The following is a 19,585-nucleotide window of genomic DNA, read 5'->3' on the forward strand; positions in this document are numbered from 1 at the left end:
GGGACACAAGAAAACAAATCAGCAGCAGAAAACAAATGGGTGCACCACATGCGAGAGATGCTTTTATACTGAAACAACAAGAAACCCATTAAATAAAATAAAATACGTTCTGCCAGAATGAGGACTCACTATCCTATTGAAATAGGCAATATTTTGGAGTGAAGGAAAAGATAGTGTGGCTCAAAATAATGAAAAATGTTTCCTTCTGACTAGAGTGAGCATATTCAAATCAGAAGACAGAGACTTCCAACACTCAATAAAGTGCATAATAAAAATGCTTTAAAATATTGCTGCTTAGAATATTCCTCTTCTAGAGTGTATTTATATGCAGCAATAATCCCTATCAAAGACCAGAGCCCCATTAAGAGATACTCCTTATTACCTATTGTCAGCATCCTATCCTTATTCTAAGGAACTAAAGTTTAATTTTGTTTGTGGCAAGTGTTTTGGAATACAGTTATGGAATGGTCCAGTCATTTCTTCATTTATTCAATAAATATATATCAAATGGCTTCTATGTGCCAGGCATTAGAGGCATAACAATAAACAATGACATGTTGTTTTCTCCTGCAGCCTGATGGACCTAAGATCTCGTAGAACAATAGTTAATATTTATCGAATACTTTCACAGTAAACATTTCACATTGCACAATCTTATGCAATGCTTGTAATAGTCCTATGAAATAGACATTTTTTTCATACTTTGTGCATGAGGAAAACTAGAGTCAGAGCTTGAGTGATTTGCCCAAAGTTACAAGCTAAATAATGGTTGAGCCAAACTTCAGACAAGGTCTGGCTGACTTCCCCAGATCTCTTTTTACTATGCCTTATCTCACTTTCCCATATACTGTGGGTGTTGTCTAAGAAGGAAATGTAAAATAATATCCTTGACCTAGAAACTCCTTCTGTACCTTATTTACAATTTCCTGAAATCACTTGCTCTGTGTAGACACAGCTAACCTTCCTTTAGACCTTCCCTCTTTCTTTCCCAGATTCCCTGTAGACTCAATGAGGTAAACAGACCAAAATCTCACTCACACAATTCATCAAAATTAATAATCTGAAGGATACTCTCACTGTAATTGTCCTTCATTTTTTTTTTTTTTTTTTGCGGTACGCGGGCCTCTCACTGTTGTGGCCTCTCCCGTTGCGGAGCACAGGCTCCGGAAGCGCAGGCTCAGCGGCCATGGCTCACGGGCCCAGCCGCTCCGCGGCATGTGGGATCTTCCCAAACCGGCGCACGAACCTGTGTCCCCTGCATCGGCAGGCGGACTCTCAACCACTGCGCCACCAGGGAAGCCCCTGTCCTTCATTTTTACCTGATTCTTTTTCTTTCTGGTCAGTACTGCTTCCTCTACACACAATACAAAAACTGCAGCAGCATCCCTTGCTCTTACATTGAATATTATTAGTATGTAGAGTTACTGTTCAGAATTACTTTACAATTATCAATTTATAACAGTTTATTAATCGATAAATTTGAACTATTTAAAATCCAATAATTACTGCCACATTAAACCGAACATGCTTTGTAATTTGCAAAATGTTTGCAAATATATTATCTAAATTAATCTTTACAAAAAGAACTGTTTGACACAGCAGTTTTGGCACAGTTTATGTTTGCCTTTCTACCTTCCTCCTCATTAAAGGAACTTGTCCTAATAGTGTGCATAACTCAATGAAAGGAATTAGAAACCAATAGGCCAAGAAAATGCTGAAATGTACATTTTTCGAGACAAACTTTAGCAGACATAAACAATGTGCACAGGTTTCAATAATTTTAAATTAGGTTATATTTAAATATTAATGATAACAAAATAAAAAGCTAATATCCTTCCATAGATCATTTCATTGATTTCCCTGCCTCCTGAAGGATTTTTTTTTTATTCTTCACATTTATTTACCTGTTTCTATTTCTCTCTGATCAGTTCTGCTTAGTAAAAGAAATAAAATAAAATTTAAATTTATAAGTGTAGATTTAATACAGTTTATAGAGATGTGTAGTTCTCACCTTCTTACATATGTCCAAGAGAAATAAATTGGTCATAAATCAATCCTGGCATTTAAAAATTATCTTTTGAATATTTTTCCTCTTTCAAAGATATTTTAAATATCTCCTGTTGCTAGGTTGACCCATTTCTGCTATGTTTTCTCTAAGAATTCAACTCAATTTCTTTCTAGAAATAAATGATTTTTCACTGTAAAATAACCTATACACCAAAAGGGACAAATATGTTTTTCCTGGTCCATGTAGTACCAACTAAATATTTTTACCAGTCTCTGCAAACGTTAGGATTCTGGCAAATTGGGGGGGGGGGGTAAATATAGTTTTTAAATCCAACATATTAAAAAAAATAAGTAATACCTTTAAATGTCATTATGATGCAACAAATAAGTACCATTTTATTTTTGCTGTTTTGGATAATATTTAAATATATTTATATATTGATTATCATAACATTACATATTTTCTTTTCAGAATTGCTTTTATGCTCTATCTTAATATTTTACATTCAATTTTATGTCTTGCGGTTTTTCTATCCTATTTCTTATATATTCTTTGAAAACTTGATTTAATATCCTTTCAAATTGAAGGGCCTACTGTGTCCCAATTGAAGAAATCTCTTTCTAATGCCCTGGAACATTAAAAAATTTGTTATACCTCCACCATAATGCCCTGCCTGTCACCACCAGGCCCATTCCCACTGTGATGTATTTTACAATGCTTTTTTTTTTTTTTTTTTGAGGTACGCGGGCCTCTCACTGCTGTGGCCTCTCCCGTTGCAGAGCACAGGCTCCTGACGCGCAGGCTCAGTGGCCATGGCTCACAGGCCTAGCCGCTCCGCGGCATGTGGGATCTTCCCGGACTGGGGCACGAACCCGTGTCCCCTGCATCGGCAGGCGAACTCTCAACCACTGCACCACCAGGGAAGCCCTGCAATGCTTTTAATTAAAATTAGCAACATGCTTTCAAGTTTAATAGCATGTAGATCCAAAAAAGTTTCACTGCACTGACTTGTGTACACATAAGTGTTCCTATTGATCTGTGAAATTCTTAAGGGTAAGCAGACTATGTCTTTCTTACAGATTCCTTTATCTGTATGCTTGGTCGCAGATGGATTTACAAAGAAGATGATGAAGCTTAAGTCATGGGACCCCTCACTTACATGGGGCTATTTCAACGTTCTGAAACCTCACCAGTATAATCACGTGGTCATAAGTTTTTGCAGAATTTATAAAAGCAAAATATTTTATTTAGACTGCTGCATAGTTTCATAGCTTAGTTTATATTAGTAATTTTATCTTTTTATCTTTAAAGATGGTTCTCCAAATTTTAAAGATTTGGCCACACAAAACCTAGATTCTTCCTTATAAGGAGTAATTATTTACTTTCTGTTAAATGAATAAAAGAAAGAAATGAAGAAGGGGAAAGGGAATGAATATATTATTAATCAATACATTTTAATGTCTAAAAATTAGCATTTCTGGCAAAATTTTTCCATAAGCCACCAACAGGCAATGCTAACGTATAACTCTTGTACAGTGTCTATGCATTTACAAAGCCCTTATACAAATATATCTTTTATTAAATCTTTCTACCAGCCCTTCAAGTAAATTTAATCTTCAATTTAAATAATTGACATTGAAATGTTCACAACTGTGCTATTTGTAAAAAACATATTACTATGCTCAATTATTAAAAAGTTAAAAACTAAAACATATGAATTGAGTGACATGCTCATGTTTCTTACCATGTCAATACTGGGAGGCAGCTGAAGCCCTGATGCAGAATCTACTCTTTTCATTACAACATGGGGTTTACAAATGTACATAAAAAAACTAAAACATTCTACAAATAAGAAATATAAAATAGGGGCTTCCCTGGTGGCACAGTGGTTGAGAGTCTGCCTGCCGATGCAGGGGACACGGGTTCGTGCCGAGGTCTGCGTACTGCAAAAAAAAAAAAAAAAAAGAAATATAAAATAAAATAGAATTGGTAATATTGTTGACCCCAAATGATGAACATTTTCCCTTCCTTTTCTTCCCTTTTCCTTCTCTTCTTTCTCTTTTCTTTTCTTCTCTTCTCTTCTCTCTCATCTTTTTATGCAGGTGTTTAATATTCTCCAACTGCCATAAAGTTAAAGCTTTTTTTGAAAATTGAACCTAACCTCTACTGAACACAAGATGAAAATGTGGTTGCTGGTCAATCACCTTGTGATTGTATCTTTTACAACCTGTCTATCAGGTAAGAAATATCCTTTGTATAATCTCCAAAAATTATGCCAATGTAAACAATATGCTGTTCACTTCATTGAATCTGGTGTATAAAGTTAGAATTAATATTTTCTTTTGACACCTGGGTCAGACAAGTAAATTCATATATATTAAGGTTGGCCCTTGTTTTCTTTTCTTTTTTTTTTTTAGTTTCAATTAAAATTCACAAGATTTAGTTAATCAGTCTTATATAGTGATGTGCTGGTAAATGTTTAAAATCTGGATCTCTGGGAGGAAAAGAAAAATCCCTGCTGTGTAGCATTTGCCAATTCCTATAGAGTAAGTCATCCTACTATTCTCAATTTCGACTTGAAATCATTTAATGTGGTGGCAGAAAAGATATGTAACAGCTCACCATTATACAGTATGTTCACTATATAATTATAATAGACTTAACCTCATTAGCATACATAAAAGTAAAATACAGTAAAATAATTAGAAAATAATGGATTTTAAGCTTTTGTTACCTTTGTTCTTTTTTATTTATAAGTTAATATAATTTAATTTTTATTATTGGCTGGTCAATCTTATGAAAAACAATTCAGAAATAATCTACAATGTATTCAGGGACTTAATAACAAAGCAGTTTTAAGAATGCTATAGTTTTAGGACAAACAAATACTATATTTCTATCTTTCAAAGACAAGTGTGAAAGATTCAGAAATATTTTCTACAAGGAGAGGTACGTTGTATTTTTATCTGAAGCAGCATGTTTTCTACAATCAGTTTTTTCTGATACCTTTGTCTCAATTACCTTAGGTCAGTGCTTGTTGAGTTGTTATTAAGTTCAAGACTTAGTTGGATATCATTTTATCATTTATCAGTCCCCCTTGATTGCTTTAATGATGAACTTGATAGGCATCTTATTGTATTTCTTATGTATTATTAAGGGAATAAAAAAGTTATTTTAATTTTGGGAGTAATTTTTATTATGATGACTTCAAAATCAAGAAAAATATAATAATTTTATCAGTACTTAAGAATTTTAATGACATTGATATAACCACGTAATTATACACACACACATATATAATTATATGCTTATATATTATATAAATATAAGAAAGAAAAATTTTGTGGTAAGGTTATTATTGCTGTATTACCTTTATGAATAAAATAAAACAAAAATAATCTTATTAGTACTGAAAATCCATACTAATTCTGTTGACCATAAATTTTAGTGCTACAACTATAAAATTGCAAAGACAAGAAATAAATATTTGCAAAGATATGGTGATACTTCAGCCTTAATAGTGAAAGGCCAGTAACCTTATTTCATTAACTAATATCTCAGTTATCTGAGTAATGTTTGAGACCACAACCTGAAGAGTTGGGGATTAATTTTTTTTCTTTTTTTCTTTTTAGAGTTTACATGGCACAGAAGGTATGGTCATGGAGGTAAGTTGATGAAAGGGTTAATTTTTAAATAGCTTTCCTCAAATAAATCATATTTCATCCTGCTTTAAGCTATTAATTCTTCAAACTTCAAGCAAGTGATTAATGTTAGAGCACTTGGAAATTTTGTAAGATGATTTATCTAGGGTCTTCAGGCAACTTGTTTGATTGCCAGAATGAATGAATGGATACACCACGAACAAATATCCAACTAGAAGATTGTAGCAAATGGAATATATTCAACACAACCTGTATTTTTTCCTGCATGCTTTGTAACAATCCTATGCTACTAAACTTTGAAGCAATATTTTCAATATTGTAAAAATCTAGCTTATTTTGAAAGCCTCCTGCTTTGCTGCACACATCTCTTTAACTAAAGTTAATGAACTTGGAACCTTAAGATGCAGTTTAATTAGAAACCAAAGACCTTGCAAAATTTATTGTTTATTTTTTATTGAATATAATTAGCAATCCTGCTAGTTTAGATTCTATTTCAACCACTGAACAGTTCTTGCCAGAAAGATAGGCAATATAGTAGACTGCAAAAAAGAGAATCTAGAGTAAGGCCAGCCTGGATTTACATAGTCAACCTGGTATTCACTAGTTATGTGATCTTGTGCAAATTATTCAACTTCTATGAGACTCAAGTTTCCAACATGTAACAATCACAGGATTCTTGTGAGAACTAAAAAAATAATGTGACAGGGCTTCCCTGGTGGCGCAGTGGTTGGGAGTCCACCTGCCGATGCAGGGGACACGGGTTCGTGCCCCGGTCCGGGAAGATCCCACATGCCGTGGAGTGGCTAGGCCTGTGAGCCATGGCTGCTGAGCCTGTGCGTCCGGAGCCTGTGCTCCGCAACGGGAGAGGCCACAACTGTGAGAGGCCCGCGTACCGCAAAAAAATAAAAAATAAAAAATAATAATGTGACAATAGCTTCCAGCACAGTGACATACATAGTAAGTGCTCAGTAAACATAGTAAAATTGGTAACCAATAAAAGACACAGCATAGTGGTAGGAGAATGAATAATTAGGAAGAATCACTGAGCAACCAATGCAACAACTTCCATGCCAAAGCAAGATATTCATGCCAGAGTGGGTCTGAATTTCCGTCTGTAGGGAATTAAGAAAAAGGACAGTCCTAGCATGAAGCACATCAAAGCTATTTCTGTTTCCTCCTTGTGAGTTAGGAATAACATTTAGGCTATACAAAGATCAGTGAGATATGTTTCTTGACTTCAAGAACCTTACATATAATAGGGAATAATAAAAGGAAGATTAACAGATTTATAAGAGAAATAAGCATTTTAAAACAATTATTTTGAGGAATAAATGAGTATTTAATGATGGAGCTAGTAGGTAAGGGAAACTCGAAGTATTTCAATTATTAGAAATGGAGCTAATTCTTAGAGGCAGTGGCACAAATAAAGTGCAGATGTGGGCAAATATGGGCTGTGTTAGATCACTAATTCAAAGAACTCTTGTTCTGCAGGATGTTAGTAGGACTTCATTGTCAAGTAAATTTGAGAAAGGCTAGTTCATAAAAGTTCAACAGTTTATTATTAAGTGTAATATATGTATTAGTTTCCTCGGACAGCTATAGCTATAATAACGTGCCACCAACTGGGTGGCTTAGAACAACAGAAATTTATTGTCTCACAGTTCTAAAAGTCCCAAACCAAGGAGATATCAGGGTCATGCTTCTGCTAAAACCTGTAGGGGAATGCTCCTTCCTCGCCTCTTTCAGCTTCTGGTATCCCCATCGTTCCTTGGCTTGTGGCAGCATACATAGGTAGACATAAGGTAGGTGTGGACAGATGCCTAGATAGTTATGCAAAACACAGTGTCTAGGGCTTCAGGGTTGGACCATAGGTCAAGGAAATGGTTGCCATCAAGAAATGTGATAGGCTCTTCTTAGGCAGGTAATGCCATGCTAAGGAAAATTTAGTCAACTTAACCATTCTGCTAACCAGATCCTAATCTTCCTTCTAATTATTGGATTTCTGCACATTCTCAAGGCCAACTCCTTATATTTTAGTTATGATAAATTACTGCAATGTTACCTATTACCCATGAGACTAAAGAATTAGGGCACCAGAGTATTCAAAGCCTAAGCCCTAAATGTCCTTGTTCTCTTATCAGTGGGGAACGATTGACAATGAAGACAAGAAGCATGCTTTGAGACAATTTAAATATTGTTTCATTTGGAGAGTTTATTGTATTTCAAGAGAGCCTACAATACTCCCTATCCCATAACCACTGTAGCATTGTAAATATTGTAAAAATTCTAATATTAGACTGCGTTAAAATTTTGTTTTCATCGCTTTTTTCTAATAGATTTTTTTCCTGAGAATCTTATTACAGCATACTCATATAAAATTATGTTTGAAAACTATCAGATTGAGATGACATATTACAGAGTGAGAAATAGGATTTGATTCATAATGAATAAAAAATAACTCTCAAAAAAAAAATAACTCTCAAGCACAGATAGTAATTATACTTTCAATTTCCAGAGATAAAATAGGATAGCAAGGTTACAGTGGACCATCTCTATATAGTGAGAGGTGAAGTAATACCATTTAAGATCATACAACTAAGTGATTACACTAACCATGAAACTGAGAATGCTACTGAAAAAAGCAGCAGTTTTTGCCTGTTGCTCACATCTGTGAATTTGACAGCAAATATTCATACATGATTTCTTTTTTTCTGTTAATCTTCTTGATCAGATTTAAGAAATGAACTTACTTCTGCAATATATTACCACTATATGGTAGAAAATACACAAATTTGCATTGAGCAGATCAAAAAAAGAGTGAAGTGCTGTCTTCAATTAGCTTGAGAAGTCATCTATATAATTGTGTGCTCCTTTTTAGAAGAATATATCCAGTACAAAAAAGAGCATGTGTTTTAAAAATAATCTTATTTTTTTTAACATATTATCCATGTGTTTCTTGTACCCTTTAAGCCCATAATACTTCCAAAGCATGATCATTTGTCATCTAATTATTTCCATGGCCCTAGAAGAAAAGCAATGGATGGCTTAATTCTTGTTAATGGAGATTATAATGCTTATATTAATGGATCCTTTGCTGAACCTTGTGTTGTATTCCCCCTGAAAGTTCTTTTTCCTTGATCTGGGCTCCCTAGCTGAGCTAACAGAGCAATGAGCTCAGGTAGTATTCAAGGGGGTTATGAAGTTCACATTCAGAAGTTCACACTGAGCATGCCACAACAATTCAAAACCTTGTGTTGAGTGATTTATCTTCCCAGAGCCCAAATATGTTCTCAAAATAAAATGTATAGAGTAATTGGTAAACCACCTAATGGAATATTATGCATTATTTTAATCAGGCTCGAAAATTTTACAAAAGCTAGAAATGCACATTTATAATATATACTGAGTAGAAACACTAATGTGATGTGGTGTGTCATATTCTGCTTTTTGATCTAGAAAGTGGGCAAAGGGAAATATCTTAAATGTAATATTTTCTCAAGTGAAAAATAAATTAAATATTTTATCGGAAATTAGCTTCATATTTTTATCCCTTAAATGTTTTGTTGTCTCTTCCTATAAAGGGCAGATGGAAGTGGAGTACTAGAAAATATCTGCATATAATTTTGGAAAAGCACTTGTCATTGAGAAAAAATAGCATGGGGCACTGATAATATACAGTTTGGCCTATAAACTTCAACCCAGCTCATCCCAAAAGTGTTTTATTTTTACATTTATCCTTTGAGGGATTGCCTATCAATAGATATAGTCCCATCATTATTAACATGTGGCATTCCATTATTTTCAATGGAAATATTCATTGCTGGTATCTTTTCCAGAAAAACAAAAAAAAACTAAGCATTATGATCATGATGAAGAAACTATAAACAATATTTTCAGTTTACTAAAAGATGACCGATTTTTATCTCAAAGGCATATACCTTAAAATCATAGAGTCAGAAAGTATGTTGGTAGATGCCAGGGGCCAGGAGGTGGGGGGGTGGAGAGGGCGAATGGGGAGTTGTTAGTGTTTAACAGGGACAAAGTTTCAGCTTAGGAAGGTGAAAAATTCAGGAGACAGATGATTGTGAGAGTTGCACAACAGTGTGAATGTACTTAGTGCCACTGAACTGTACAGTTAAATATGGTTAAAATAGTATGTTTTATACTATGTGACTTACCACAATAAAAAAATATTAAGAAATAAAATAAAGTAAAAATGAAAAAAGATACACTATCAAAAAATATGCATTTTATGAAAATATGCAAATCTACTAATCTCTACCTCCATATTGATGTATGTTTATGTGCAACTGTCTTTGTTGTATTTCAAAGCACTGTACAGTACTTTAAATAATCAAGGCAACTTGGAATGAACAAAACTCACTTTATTTCAAAGTGATAAAAGTAGTTATTTCAAGAAGGCTAATAAAATTATAAATTAAATTGAGAATTCAGAATTATTACAAACCCAATACTGGCACTACCAGACGGCACTCTAGAAGCAGGTGCTAGCAGGCCAGGATTAACTATTTCTACATTGGAAATACAATACTGTTGAAGAATCTTTAGGTAATGAAACCCTGCACCTATTGAGATGAGTTCAAATTTTGTGAAATAGTGTGTAATCACCATTATTAAACGAAGTAGATACTTAATTAAGTTGACAGTCTTTTCAATTTGCTGCTTAATGCAAAATTTTCCGATGCAAGTTGGAGTCGACCTAAAGAAAAATCCCTAACCTTAAAGACCTGAAATTCTATTAAAAGTGTCTTTCATAGGGGACTTCCCTGGTGGCACAGTGGTTAAGAATCCACCTGCCAATGCAAGGGACAGAGGTTCGAGCCCTGGTCCTGGAGGATCCCACATGCCACGGGGCAACTAACATGTGCCACAACTACTGAGCCTGCGCTCTAGAGCCTGCTAGCCATAACTACTGAGCCCACGGTCCACAACTACTGAAGCCTGTGCACCTAGAGCCCGTGCTCCACAACAAGAGAAACTACCGCAATGAGAAGCCTGCGCACCGCAACAAAAAATAGCCTCCACTCACTGAAGCTAGAGAAAGCCCACATGCAGCAACGAAGAACCAAGGCAGCCAAAAATGAATTAATGAATTAATTTTAAAAATAAATTTTTTAAAACAGTGTCTTTCACAGAGCATAACTTTTAAATTTTAATAAAGTCCAACTTATCAAATTTTTTTCTTTCATGGATCATGCTTTTGGCATTATATCTCAAAACTTCACCATATGCAAAGTCAGAATCAAGTCATTGACTGAATTAAGGACAACCAACACCTCAACAGATGACCAACAGCCTCACAGATGACCATCTAAAATTCTTATGCTGCCACTGATGTAACAAATGGAAACTCAAGATCTAATCCAGTGCAGATCAGGGGGTTTCTGCTTAAATTATATGCATAATTGCACCAAACATCCATTCCTCTTTAAATTTGATGATCTTTTCTATTAGTAATGATAGTAATACCATAATCATCAGGCTTGTATATAAATACAATGTACTTAGAAGACATTCATGAGCTTTAAACTCCCCTAAACACTTTATTTTTAGTATTCTAAATATTTAGTCTATTTAGGTATTTTTTTTTAATTGTTCAAAAAATTTCATACTAAACTCATAATTCATCAGGGGGTAAAGTGAGAATAGAAGTCATCTTACCTTCCAGAAGAGAATCAAAATATGTTAATAAAATTGAACTCCTCTGCTTGTCTTTGTAAGCTTTTTTGTTTTTTTTTGGGGGGGGGGCGGAGTTGGGAAGAAACAACAGACTCTCCAGGGCAGCAGTGTTACTAAATTGCTCCAGTCAGAAAAGCTGTGCAACTGGGAGAGATTCAAGGAAGAGCTTATGAGATTGTCCAAGTGGGAAGAAAAAATAGCATATGATTTTTACCATAGATAAGCACAAGGTCGTTTCTTTCAGAGATTAGAATATCTAGACCCTACATCCAAACGAAGGTCTAGTTATCAGGGATTTGGGTTTCATTCCTCATTTTTCTCTGGTGTGCTATTATATCCTGAAAGGCCAGAAAACATTGGCCATCATCAGGAAAATTATAGAAGCAAAGCAGAAAACATTATATGCATTTCTAGTTTTTATAACCTCAGGGATATGGAACTAGACACAGCTCAAAGCAGGACTTCAAGAGCATTAGCAGAGGACTTCTGTGAACACCTTGCACTCATTGTCTTACTTATGGCTGCAGTAGGCCTGTGAAGTCCTTAGGGCATGTGCCCCTATTCCTTTCTTTTTTTTAAAACTGTAGATACCATGTAGAACAAACTTATATAAAACAACGGCTAGAACACTGCACAGCTGGAGCTAAATCCCAGTTTCTCTGGTTCCTCCAATTCTGATCCAGCAATTTATCTGCGGTCTGAAATAGAATGGTGGTTTTGGAATGTAACTAAGGTCTATAAATTCTTGAATGGCAATTTCAGCAAATTCCAACTAAAAATGAGGCTTCTCCCTTTGAAATATTTCAGGTCAGTTTAGAAAAATTAATGCTTCATACTGGGAGAAACTAACTGAAGGTTTTTGTTAGTCATCTATGTACACAGAAATATGTATTGACATAATGCTTATGGCACCATAGCTACAAGAATGAATAAAATTTGGCCCCTGAAGTTTTTGGAATTAGTCTAAGAGATGATATACATAAGATATTTAAATTAAATTTTGAAAGCATTGGCAAATTCATGAGAATCAGTAGTTATTGATTACTGACTACATGGGTTGTCTCAATGTAATTCTCACAATAGTCCAATGAGATAGATTTTATTATTATCCACATTTTATAAAGCATGATATTGAGTCTTGGAGACATTAAATAATTTTTCCAAAAGCACTGCTAAACAGTACTAAAGAAAGATTTAAAAGACGTAATTAAACTTCTTGTTAAGAGAAACTGGGAGAAAGCTTTTATCCTTAAGTTTGATGTTAGAACAACCAAAATTTCAGTGTAGCATTTGCCTTACACTCTCTCTTAAAAAGTAAATTGGAGGAGTGAACCATAGCTTTTGATCAAGCAGAGACATTACAATGATCCCATGTAAGACTATTCCTCATTTCTAGTCATATACATCAGTATTAATTTATTTGGGGTATATGGCTCTTAGCTGTGCTCTGTAAATGGTGCCACACTGATGACATGGGAGTGCATCTCTTCTCCTCATCCTGCTATGATGTGTCACACCTGCCCTTCAGAGAGGATACACAGTCAGGAACAACTGCTTCTCAACACTATTTTTGTGGTAGATTTTTTTTGTGTGTGTGGTAGATTTTGTGGTATTTTTGTGGTAGATTTTAAATGAGTTGGCCAGATCCCATATCATGTAATTAGTTTACTGATTGTTCTAGATGTTGCTAAGTACTAGTGCTGGTCACATGTTTAAAGACAAAAACAAAAATTAAACAAGAACTGACCCCCAAAAAGGACTCATTTCCCCAGAGCATCTAGAAATTCATTCGTTATGTTGTTCAAAAGTTAAGTACCTAGTATGTTCCAGACCTGTCCCCAGGCATCTGCAATCTAGTGAAACAGAAAGTTGTATCAAGAATCACAGCAGGTGTGTTAAGTGTCATAAGCCTGATAGGGAGTTATGAGAACATAAATGAGGACCAACTAAAGCTAGGAGGGGTTGGAGAGGTGGCTTCGTGAAGGAACTAACGCTATGACTAAATCATAAAGGAGTGTACAAAGTTTTTTTTTTTTTTTAGATTTAAACTTTTTTTTTTCTAATTTATTTATTTATTTTTGGCTACATTGGGTCTTTGTTGCCGTGCACGGGCTTTCTCTAGTCGCGGTGAGCAGGGGCTACTCTTTGTTGTGGCGCTCGGGCTTCTCATTGCGGTGGCTTCTCTTGTTGCGGAGCACCGGCTCTAGGCGTATGGGCTTCAGTAGTTGTGGCACGTGGGCTCAGTAGTTGTGGCTCACGGACCTAGTTGCTCTGCAGCATGTGGGATCTTCCCAGACCAGGGCTCGAACCCATGTCCCCTGCATTGGCAGGGAGATTCTCAACCACTGCGCCACCAGGGATTCCAGGAGTGTACAAATTTTGATAAGAGGAGAAAAGTCAGATGGTGATTCCAGAAAGAGGAAAAGTATGTGCAAAGTGTCAGAGGCATAGAAAGCATGACTTGCGTGAGGAGCCGTAAATAGTGAAGCATGGCACCGCAGAGTGCTTTTGGAGAAATGCTGAGAGATGGGCAGAAAAGAATTTTGAATAAAGAACCTGAACATTTTCCTCAAGATTATAGTGGCAAATATCTTTGGTTTCAATGAAAATGGAGATTCCATGTTTCTGACCTTTTTTTCAAAAAACTTTTTAATGTACCCAAATTATCTTTGATTTGTAAAATAGAACAATGTAAAATAATTGTATTTTTCTTATAGTTTCTGAGGAAGACAAAGGATTTGGACCAATTTTTGAAGAACAACCAATCAATACCATTTATCCAGAGGAGTCACCGGAAGGAAAAGTTTCACTAAACTGTAGGGCACGAGCCAGCCCTTTCCCAGTTTACAAGTAATGTACCTCATTGCTCTTTTCAGAAAGAAGTGTTGGACTAAAGATTACAGATCAGCATCTATGACCCTGTATCTATAGAGAAAGCTATGGCATAAAGCTTTCTACGAAGTCCAGGAACATTAACAAAAATATTGTCATACAGGTTATTTTTTTAAAGTTGTTAATACCCAAATAGATAGTTTTCACAAATATATGCAAATAATTCACTTCCTATTTCCTGCAGAGATAATGCCAGTGTCATTTGACATTATCCACTTAAAAACTGGCTAATGGAGATCATGCTATTAAGTAAGAAAATGGTTATATGAATAATATGCACAATTTAAATATATGCATTTGAGGATAAGCTGGTTTTGTATGTATTGGCCTGGATAACTCATACCTACAAATGATGGATAGTATTTCTATATTAGCTACATTTAAAGAGCTTCTTACATAGATAACTCTAGAAAGCACTATTTTTTCAGTAGTCTCAAATCTATATTCCAGACAACAAAGCAAATTCCTTAAATGTCTCTACTTATCGGACAATCTATATAACATACCTCTTTATGTTTTTCTGGGGTACATATTTATGCTATCAAAAATAACTTTATAAAAAGTAACATTTGGTTCTCTTGCTTCAGAGTGTTCAGAAAAGTATACTAACAGTTTCTAGCCTGATGTAAAGAATAAGATTTAAAACTTAAGCAAATGCCAATGGATTTTGGTTCCAGGAAAACAAAGGAAGTGATTGATGGGGAAATTGGGTCTCTAGTGTGTTAATGTCACCTGAGTTAATTGAAGGTTGTCATTCAATAAAGTTGATTTTAGTACTAGATTTTTCTTCTCATGGATAGAAAAATAACTTTCTATTTTTATTAAAAAGTTGTTATCATGGAGAATACCCCTTCCCCCCATTTAATTATACTTGAACTCATTTTCTCTTGCCTCTGGCTATAATTACAAAAATTTTCTTAAAATAAATATAAATTTATATATAAAATCACCATCTCTTTAAAATTATTTTTATAATTTTATAAAAGTAGAAGTAGATATTTTATAAATTATAAATAACACATTTGTTCTGAAAATATTTGATGGGCTAGATTTATTTCTACCCTTAAGTCATATATAATGGGCATTTATGTACATAACTGTGGACATGGCATAGTATAACTAATGGGGGCTCTAGAGAAGATTTAATCCAGGTACAAAATTTTATAGGAGAGGAAGCTGAGTCCTGAATAAGTAAGTTGACTTGCTCTTCTCCAGAGCTAGTAAATCACAGATCCAGGGCTGAAATACAGGTTTTATGACTTTCAAAGAAACATATAATTTTTTTCAGTATTTATCTATCTAGACGGGTCAATAGCATTTCAAAAACTATTTCAGTGACGGTTATTCTGTGACAGTTATTCTGTGACAGTCTGTCCTTGACATTCATACACGGAACCTAAGCAAATCAGCCTCCAGGCTCCAATGGAAGAGAAAAGAACAGCAGAGGCTGTTCTCAGATAGTGTTCTACGAACGTGTACTTCTCTTTGCTGCTGCCACTACCACCATCCAGCAGAGACAGTAAAAAGCAAAGTTTTACATCAATAAAATTTTGTACATGTTGATTAGCACCTCTCTCTAGCTCCCTCCTGCTAGTCCCACTTAGTCTTCTCATTAAAATATAAAAAAGAACAATGAAAAGCAAAACTTTGCTTGGCAAATACATCACCAACTCCCCCCCAAAGGTTGCATCAGCACATAAGTCCCCAGGACAAGTACGGCCTGATTATCTACACGTTAATGTAGAGAGCTGAAGGGGAGAAGTAGACGTTTAATTGTTAGGAAGGTGATCTGCATTTGACCTCAAAATAAAAAATATTCAGCTCATGATGCAGCTTGTCTGACAGAAGAACACTTGCAGTTATGAACTTACTTAATATTACTTAATATTCAGGGCAAGCCATACTTACCTTGGTAATCATGTAATTTGTCATTCACATAGTACTTTTATATTTATGGCATGTTCTATGATAATTTGTTATTCGTGGCAACATCATGAACGTTACAACAGGGAACTTTACCTTTCACTCATCAGCCTTGAGGTTTTCATTATCTTGCCTTGTCTCCCACAATAACAAGAACTCCAATAAAAATTGTGTTTAAAGCTGTGTAAAAGGAATTACAGCAAAGGTGAATCTTCCTGAAAATAAAATAGACCTGTGAACTTACCTTAACACAGCAAAACTTAATCATTATATAACATCAAGGGCAGAATCAGTCCCACTGGGAAGAAGTTAAAGCAATAAATAAAAATTTAAAGTAAATATAATGAGGGGGCGTAAAACAACAATGGGAACTGCCTAACAAAGAAACCCATTGCCTTGGCAAGTACTAAGTGACTTGACATTGGATGGTTCAGTCAGGGACAATATTGCCATCAGCTGGGGTAAGGGGGATGATTTATTCATTGGGTTGGTATTTGGTAGGTTTTCAGAAGCAAAGCACAGTTTTCTGTTGTTCGCTTTTGAATTACTTCCTACACAGTAAAAATTAAAACTAAAAATGTTCCAGTAATTTGATTTATTAAAAAATATTATAAAATCATTAGACCTCTTTGGCAAGATTCTGACCCTAATCAGAATTGTGCAGCCAGGCAATGAATGATGGGACCACAGCCCACTGGTTCACCATGGCTCGTCTTATAACATTGCAGAAGACATGGAACCTTAACCCTGATAGAACATGAGTATAAAATTATGCAGGTGGTCAACTTAATTGACAATTATTTTATATATGCAATCTTCTCATCATCTCACCAAGAAACTTAGATTCCTGTTTCTAGTTGGTTTATTCATAACGTCATCTCCATGTAAATATACCTTCAATAGTGTACTTGTGGCTTGGAAACGAAGACCCAGTTGACTTTAATCATGTTCAAATAGTGTGATCGACCTCTAGTGGTCAGAATATGACATTTACTGAGAAGAATCCTGATTTCAATTAGTATGTTTTTTTCAAAAATGACTCATATTTAGAATCAGATATTGATATTTTATATTTTATTTCTGCTATAGGAATGTTTTTAATATTTTATACAATATATCTATATGCATTAATCTAAACTAGTGCCTAAAAGATTATCATTTATAATCCATGTATATCTGCTAAGAAACCAGTTTATGCAGCAAAATTCAATGAAATATTTGTCCTTTGGGATGCCTCATGAAAAAAAAGGAAATTATTCATACACTTGAACATTTACCTTTCTGTGCCTGAGCTGAATTATAAATCATGAGCCCAGAGGCACAGAATTATAGGATGTGAATAAATACCACTCTGAGTCAACTACTTAATCACCTGACTTCACATGGAGCTATACTCATATTATTTTAGAACAATGTTAGCCCAGTACACTGTTTGCAGTCCTCTTGGCCTTTGATATGACATTTATTTCTTTTTTTCACAGATGGAGAATGAATAATGGGGATATTGATCTGACAAGTGATCGGTACAGTATGGTAGGAGGAAACCTTGTTATCAACAATCCTGACAAACAGAAAGATGCTGGAGTATATTACTGTTTAGCATCAAATAACTACGGAATGGTCAGAAGCACTGAAGCAACCTTGAGCTTTGGATGTAAGTAATTGTAACTTTAAAAAGGGCAAATGCATTTGGGAGAAGTAAAACTTAGATGTTATCATAAGAGTTTAACAAAAGGAGAAATCAAGAAAAAAAGAAAGTGAAGGACTCCATAGATGAGGTGTGTCTTACCAGATTAGTGGGCCTTAATTGTGTGGAGAAGAAAAAATTTCAGGAGAGCAAAATGTCACGAGGGGTGTTATGAATGTACTTGAAGTAGTGAAAGATAACACTGGAAAATAAACTAAGGCCATGTTCAAAAAGATCTTGAATAAGTTTCTAAAGATTACTATCAATGGAAATGCTAAGCTATGCATTCTCAGTGGGGGTGATATCACCCCCAAGGTAGTGAAAATTGGTTTTTGCGGTGGGGGGAACCATCTTAGATATTACAACATAATGGTCTATGGCTCTCCAACGCTCAGCCCCACCCAACAAAACTTTTATTCCTTAGTATTTAATTTTTCTTGTTAAGAATAAATTAAATAAAATTTCTCATTTTGGGGACAATAATAATGAAAATATTTTGAGAAACATTGTGGTAAACTAAAAGTTAGAGGTTATTCTGAAAGAGAAATGTGTGTTGGGAGAGGAGCTGGGCTAGGTGTTCTCCGTGCGTGATTTTATGTCAGCGTTTAAATATTCTACAAAGTGAATTATAGGATGAAAGTGACATTTTAAAAGGACCCAAGTGGTAGTGATTACCAGGAGGGAGTGAGACAGGGTCAGGAAGTGCAGTCCGATTAAATTGGTGTGGTGACAGTGGGAATGAAAATAATAAACTCAGTCCTTGAAGAAATACACAACAGATTGCATTGCATTGAAAGAAAAAGACCTTCAATATTTTCTTAAGGAAAGTCTAGTCAAAAGGCAGAAACATTCTGCTCTCTTTAAAATGGGATGGGCGCAAGTAAGACCAATTTCAAGGATGGGAGGAAGCATTTAAATTGTCGCTTCACATGCAGAGGTGACATTAAGTTATCCACAGTGAGATAGATGTCAGCTAAGTTTTGAGGACAGGGATGGCATTCCAGTGAGGCATCAGGACAAGAAAAGTAGATTTGAAGCGTTCTTTGCAAAAAGGTAGTTATTGGAATGATAAATTTTCAGGGACATAAGTATACTGAGAGAAGTAAAAACTAGATTTTATAATTCGAGTACTGATCACATGTAAGGAATAAGAGATGAGGCAAGACTGAAACAGAAAGAGAACCAGTAAAACAAATGAAGAATCAAATAGTAGGCGATCAAAAAACCAAGCAAAATGTGAGTTCCAAATACACAGGAGAGAGTAGAGGAAATAAAACAGGAAAACCCAGAATTTGGAAAAGAGCAAGAGATAGTTGACCTTAACATTCCTCATCTAGCATCCTGCCCTTCATCTTTATTCCTTCTCCCCATTGGAGTCCTCCCTAAAACTTTCTCTGGTAGAGCCCTGGGTTTTTCTGAACACACTATTTCCAGATACTCTTATGGAGATTCTTCCTAAATCTGAAACAAAGTTTAGGAAATGCTCAATCTTCAGGGTTGTCCAAATAGTTATCAGGTGCTACCAATGTCCATACTCTTCTGTAGTGTGTGCACATCCCAGTGTGTGTAAAAGGGAATTAATTGACTTTGATAGGTTTCACCAAACCAACAGAGAACTATTGTATCTAAAAGTGAGTTAGTAGCTGAAAAATAAACTTTAATGAGTATCAATCTTTCTAGTGCCCAGAGAGTGAATGTTCTCCTTTTTGTTTT

The 19,585-nt window shown here is 35.0% G+C and overlaps 1 protein-coding gene across 8 annotated transcripts in view; it reads left to right on the forward strand.

Annotated features, from left to right (window-relative positions):
• Nucleotides 1-19,585, forward strand: part of CNTN1 (contactin 1) — a 377,545-nt gene that overhangs the window by 208,761 nt on the left and 149,199 nt on the right. For all 8 annotated transcript variants that reach the window (XM_004283468.4, XM_004283470.4, XM_033412353.2 and 5 more), the window contains 4 exons: nucleotides 4,111-4,246; nucleotides 5,641-5,673; nucleotides 14,088-14,220; nucleotides 17,667-17,839. In XM_004283468.4, the coding sequence (XP_004283516.1) occupies nucleotides 4,186-4,246; nucleotides 5,641-5,673; nucleotides 14,088-14,220; nucleotides 17,667-17,839 (400 nt within the window). In that variant the 5' untranslated portion in view covers nucleotides 4,111-4,185. The remainder of the gene's footprint in view (nucleotides 1-4,110; nucleotides 4,247-5,640; nucleotides 5,674-14,087; nucleotides 14,221-17,666; nucleotides 17,840-19,585) is intronic.

This window comes from Orcinus orca, chromosome 11, assembly GCF_937001465.1.
Source record: "Orcinus orca chromosome 11, mOrcOrc1.1, whole genome shotgun sequence".
Classification (NCBI taxonomy): Eukaryota; Metazoa; Chordata; class Mammalia; order Artiodactyla; family Delphinidae; genus Orcinus; species Orcinus orca.